Below are 5,795 nucleotides of genomic sequence, written 5' to 3' on the forward strand. Positions count from 1 at the left end.
CTTTATAGGGAGTTGAAACTCCTGATGTAGCGGCCCAATTCTGGTCTCCCTTATGGTGGTGTAACACAGATGAACTCCCACAGAGCTATACTGGTGTAAGCAAAACAATCCAACCCACGTTTCTCTGACTCCCAATCCTCTGCTCTGATCAACTGACCATACCTGCTCCACCGAAACCAACTGTTCACCTTCCAAAACACTACAGAAAGCCCAAACACAGCAGGAGCGAGTCTGCAATCGTAAGGCAACATACACGTTAACAGCTCCAGAGCTCTGCAGCAAGTTGGACTATGCACAGACGTGCTTTTGCCACGCTGCAAGAGTCTTAAGACAACTCAAGTGGACTCCAGCTCCACATGCATCAGCTTTGAGGCTGATTCTCTTCTCCCTGATGTTAGAATAAATCCAGAACAAAACAATGCGGCTGCACCAGCGTAGAACTTGTACAAGATCTGAGCCAGACCTTTCACCTGCTGCTTCATAAGCAAATTCCCCTTCTTGACATTTTGGACAGCTTCAGCATGGTTCATTTCACTCTCTCTCTCTCTCTGAGTTTGTATTTCTGCATATAAACAAACTTTCAACATTTCCAGCTCATCAACACCAGCATTTAAACACACCATACATCTTTCTAAGACCGATCAATATTTCCAGAAAAGTGTCAATGCATGCAAATATCACATACAAAAACATCAAGAGTGCTGGGAGATGATACCAAGGATAGAGGTGATCACAAGACAGCACACATTTAGATTTTATTAAAAATACCAAACAACTCACTCTTACTGTAACTATGCCACTTAGATGATCATTCTAACCTGCAGAAGTACAGGTACTTTCCCTCCAACTATTTACCTACCTACCTAGAAAGAAAGAAAAACAGCAAACACACACATTTATACTTCCTCAAACTTGGCAGGTGTGATTCATGTGAATGGAAAGGAGGGTTTGGGGAGGTGGGTGAGATTGTACACTGGGTTTAGGGCTGTGGAGTACGAAAGAAGTAGAAAATATCACATGCATCATTACCATCAGTAATCAATCTGATAAAAATAAACCCCAAAATTAGATGGATTCATGTATGACATCCACTGAAAATCTCAAACCCTAAGCACACTGAAGCTGGTAAACATCTTGTGCCACTTCACCTATGTCCAGACACACCATCAGTAAATAAGATCAAACAAACCTTGAAAAGAAAGCAAAAGGAAGCATAAACCAGCCTGGAGACAACAATCTTCCACAAACCACTTCCCTGCGTTATTTTCAAATACATTTTACTCTTAAGCAGTTTCAGAAAGGAGTGGGGGACAAAAGAGACCCACTACTACTTTTTTAAACTGGCTCAGCACCACCACCAGCTCAGAGAGAGGGAGAGAAAATAATTCTTCAAACATGATCCTTGGTACTCAATTAAAACGTTGCTAGCCAGCTGACGAAACCCTACATTGCCAGAGGGTTCGAAGTGGAGTGGATACACGGTGCTGCTCACAGTCCTCTTCATTTGCTATGATATCTGCTCCGTGGGCCTCATCTGTATATCTGCAATCTAGAAGAGACCAACATAGGATTTTACTGGAGCACTGAAGTCCATTTTAAATCCTGCACTGGGCACTTCCATGCTACACCGTTACAGTGGCAAGCTGCACATGAAGAAAGTTCCTGTGACTAGAAATGAGCCGCTTAACTGCGGTATTAGAAAGAAATGACAGTGAATGTGGCTGCTCTGCCTTCAGCGGAAGTGATAAAAGCAAACACGCAGAAAAGAGTGCAAGATGACACGGATTACAAACTCCCATGGTTCCAGTCTTTAGTGTGGTCCTGCTCATGGATGGTTAAGCAGAAGCACTGCTTGATCAGCCAAGGACAGGACTTTTTATCCTCTTAAGTCTAGGTCAGCTATCACTACTGATCCCATCTCAGGACGGCCACGTCTTGCTCCAAAGGAGCTGAGTTCACGCGAGGGGCTCCTAAACCTCTCATGGTCAAAGTCTGCTTTTGCAACAGGAAATTTTATGTTGCATATCCTAAACTTTGACACTGCTCCTGCCTCCTCCTGGCTCCAGCTCAAAGCCAGTCACTTGTTTCACAGGAGGGAAGTCCCTCTGGCAGCACAAGCACCTCAAACCACACTTGGGGAGGTGCATAGCACTTGGCAGGATCAGACCCAACACATCATTTGTCAACATGCCCATATCCCTCCTGTCCCCTTCCTCTGGGGTCAGAGCAGCCTTTGCTGGATCTGCGAGGCTGTGAGCTGCACAATCCTGTAGCTGCCATAAGGGAAGTGTAAAAAACCATGATCACTGCTAATCCCCAGCCCAGGCTCTGCTAAGCACACAGCTGATACAGCGGCTGCAAAGCTGATTAGCAAACGTCAGGGCAGCAGTTACCATCTCCACCTTCAGCCACCCACCACACAGTCCTCCAACCCAACCACAGCCTACCTGTACATGAGGTGGGGCACTGAGGACATATATGACAGCATTTGCCATATCTTCAGCTTTGAGACACTGGAGAGACAGGAAAGAGATTCTTAACCAAAGGGCACTTCAGGAAGTTAACCACAAGATCAGTTCTCTCCTAACCATCAATAATGAGTTTTGACAGTGCCACTGGGATATGTCAAAAAGATGCAAGCAAGCAGGAAAAACATAATCCATTAAAAATTTAACAAAGGACATGTCTGCTGCTGATAATTCTCTGTTTGCTGTGAATAATCTTACTACTGGCACAGTAATTCTGCCAGGTCAGGCATTGCCATCCTTATCAAAAATTACCAGAGAAGCACAAGAAATCCTGCGCGAGCCACCTGCAAGACAACACACACTCCCACTTCTTCTTGTGCAGGCATGTTTGCTTATTATAGCTGCTCTTCAATAAAGAGAAGTCATAGCCTGCCAAATGTCAAACCTGACTGATATTAATTTACAGGAATATCAAAATAAAAGGAAAAATACAGGGAGTTGGAAACTCAACCTGAATGAAATCTACATAGTGTGTAAATATCAGTGCAAAATCTGAGGTTTGAGTGCTGAGACTTTGGGGATGCTGATTGCCTCCTGGAAAGTACTGGGCACTCTGCAGAACTAGTTCCTTGTGCTATTAGCCAGGAGAGAGACTGTTAAACTATAATCAGAGCCACTTCCCTCTGTTTCCATTTCTCCATGTCCTACCCGAATGCTCTCATATGTTGCAGCAGCTCTCTCAGGGTCATTATCATGAAGTTTAAAAGCAAATCCCGTTTCCACCAGTCCTGGAGATATACACTGGAAAAAAGCAGAGCATATCCTAATAGGATTTGTAATTCCCCTTCAGTAAAAGAACAAAAAAAATGAGAAAAAACTTTTTAGCACCAAAAAAAACCCACCCCAGCCCCCTTTCTATTGCTCTCCTTCTCCACCCTTTTTCTAGGGGAATAGTTTAGGAGAGCAGGCTTAATGACTGTTGTGGCAGGTACCTCTGGGGAACCACTGATGTGTATTTCCCTCTTTATGCCCCAAGGGGACAGAGAAGCAGAGAAAATAATGGAAAAGTTTGCAATACAAATTAAATTCTGGACACAATACTTCTGAGATGCAAGCTCTGCACGAGAGCAAACAGCCCAGCTGATTGTGTCCCTCTGCTGTCATGAGCCCCCCTCGCTCTGGGACAAGCAACTGCCCACTTTGTGCACCCAAAAAGTTTATTATCTGACACAGCCCATTGCTGCTGCACCTTCTGCCCCCCAGTCTCTCTCTGCCTGGGAAAGAGGTGGCCAGGGACAGCTGGCCCCTGGGTTTCAATGTTCCCAGTGTGCTGAGCGCTATTTTTGCATTTCCTTGCCTATTTTCCAAAGGGAAAACCTCTGCCCCATAAAGCCTGGCAGCTCTCTGCCACCCACAAAACCAGGAGAGAGGAAGGAAGCCCACAGTACTCACTGTAGCTCGTATATGGGTCTTTGCTTCTCTGAGTTCTTGCCTCAGCCCCTCCGTGAGAGCCGTCACTGCGTACTTGGTGGCACTGTAAAAATGCACCACTGACTGTGGCACAACGCTGTGGCCATTCATGCTGAGGAGAGAGCAGAAAGGAAAGTGCTGAGAGGTGGGGAGGCAAGCAGAGTCCTGAGGAGGAAGCAACAGGACATTCAAACCACTGTCATGAACACAGAAAGAGACACTGACAGGGTGGCTACACAAGGAATTCCCCTCTCCTGCGGGGAAAGCATATCATCAGAGGCTCCTCCCAACACGGGTGTTTTCTGCAGCTGGTCAAGAAGTTTCAGTCTTCAACCTTGCACCATCACAAGTAGTTGGCATTATCCTTTTCTCCAGGGTTTGGCCTTTCTTGGATTCAGACCAGCAGAGGTTAAAAAAAAAAAAAAAAGTGGTTTGAAAATCAACCATCACAATCCTTGGAAAACCCATCCTTGGACACCATCAGCCCAGTTCAAGGTTAAAGCTCCACCACTCAAATCCTCTCTTTGAGGTAGAGAGGAAGAAGCATCCATGGCTGATCCCACATTCCCCCCTTGCATACCTGTTAATGTTAATAATATGCCCATCATCGATGTTCCTCTCTTTCATGGACTGGTAGGCCTCTCGGGTACAGATGCTCACAGCCATCACGTTGACCTGAGGGAAGAGAAAAGAAGAAGAAACTAAGACCAGCAGCCCTTCCTGGCACACCCAAAGCCACAGATGCAGGTTACAGTTCCTGACCCACGGCAATTCCCACAAACTCCAACAGAGGGAAGTGCACATAAGCACACCGCACACCTCACTGCACACCCCAGCTCAGGGCTGCAGGAACACGAGGTTTGGGCAGGGGAGGCACAGATATCCAGTTTTTGGTCTCTGCCAGAAATAAACGGTCTTAATTGTTTTACAGACAAGAGTGAGGGTAGAGCGCAAGGTAAAGGAGAACAAACCCACTGCCCCACAGTCAGCACTGTCCAGGAGACAAAGTTGTTTATTTTGTTCAGTGCTGAGCACACTGGAGTTTGGGCAGCTGATAGGACACTAACAGCAGGTAATTAGGTCAGCTAGTTAACGAGGAAATCCCCAGACACTGCCTGTCAGAGAGCCAGGCGCTCTGAGGCACTGCAAGCCTCATGGACAGCAAAGAGCTTCCCACACACAAATGAAGCCAAAGATCACATCGTGCCATGGGGAGGGCCAGGCTGGGCAAGTAACTCTGCAGATATGAAAAGCCACCCATCTCTCACGCTGTCCGCTGACATTTTCCTCAGCCCTAACTGGATTAAGTCAAGGGAGAAAGGACACAGCAATTTATCCAGTCCTTTAGCACAGGATCCAGAGCTTTCCAGGCTCTTGCTCTTTGGATCAGCACTGCCCAGCACACCATGGCTCAGGTAAACTCAGTCGTATCACCTCTGCAATGTGCCACTGTTAATGCACAGGTGGCTTGAGCTGACCATAAAACACACAGTCAAAGTTTCCAGGAAGAGAGAGGTATGGAAATTCCCCCAGCTGGAATACAAAGCACCCAGAGGTGTGTGCAAGACCGATGAGCAAGCCATCTCAGCAGCAGTGCTAATTGCTCAAGTTTATAGAGGTTTAGATTGGGAAAAAGTGGCAGAAAGGTAGAACGTGACTGCTGAAGCCCTCAAGAAAGGATGTAACCCTTTGAAGGCAGGACACACTGGTAGGTCCTACCTAATGGCATGTCACTTTGCTAACTAAATAAGCAGGTCAGACGAGTCTAAAGACACTGCTGTGATCTAAATATCCAGGAAGAACTAAATTTCTGATGAATCAGAACTCCAGATGCAGCTGCAAATGGGAGGAGCAGCA

General features: G+C 46.3%; 1 protein-coding gene across 1 annotated transcript in view; it reads right to left on the reverse strand.

Moving 5' to 3' along the window:
• Nucleotides 1–231: 231 nt before the first annotated feature.
• DHRS11 (dehydrogenase/reductase 11) overlaps nucleotides 232–5,795 on the reverse strand; it is a 10,504-nt gene continuing 4,940 nt past the window's right edge. The window contains exons 2-6 of the mRNA XM_010168186.1: nucleotides 4,519–4,613; nucleotides 3,921–4,050; nucleotides 3,177–3,269; nucleotides 2,448–2,513; nucleotides 232–1,549 (exon numbers count right to left, since the gene is read on the reverse strand). Of these exons, the coding sequence (XP_010166488.1) occupies nucleotides 1,508–1,549; nucleotides 2,448–2,513; nucleotides 3,177–3,269; nucleotides 3,921–4,050; nucleotides 4,519–4,613 (426 nt within the window). The 3' untranslated portion in view covers nucleotides 232–1,507. The remainder of the gene's footprint in view (nucleotides 1,550–2,447; nucleotides 2,514–3,176; nucleotides 3,270–3,920; nucleotides 4,051–4,518; nucleotides 4,614–5,795) is intronic.

Source organism: Antrostomus carolinensis, unplaced genomic scaffold (assembly GCF_000700745.2).
Source record: "Antrostomus carolinensis isolate BGI_N321 unplaced genomic scaffold, ASM70074v2 scaffold26865, whole genome shotgun sequence".
Lineage (NCBI taxonomy): Eukaryota > Metazoa > Chordata > Aves > Caprimulgiformes > Caprimulgidae > Antrostomus > Antrostomus carolinensis.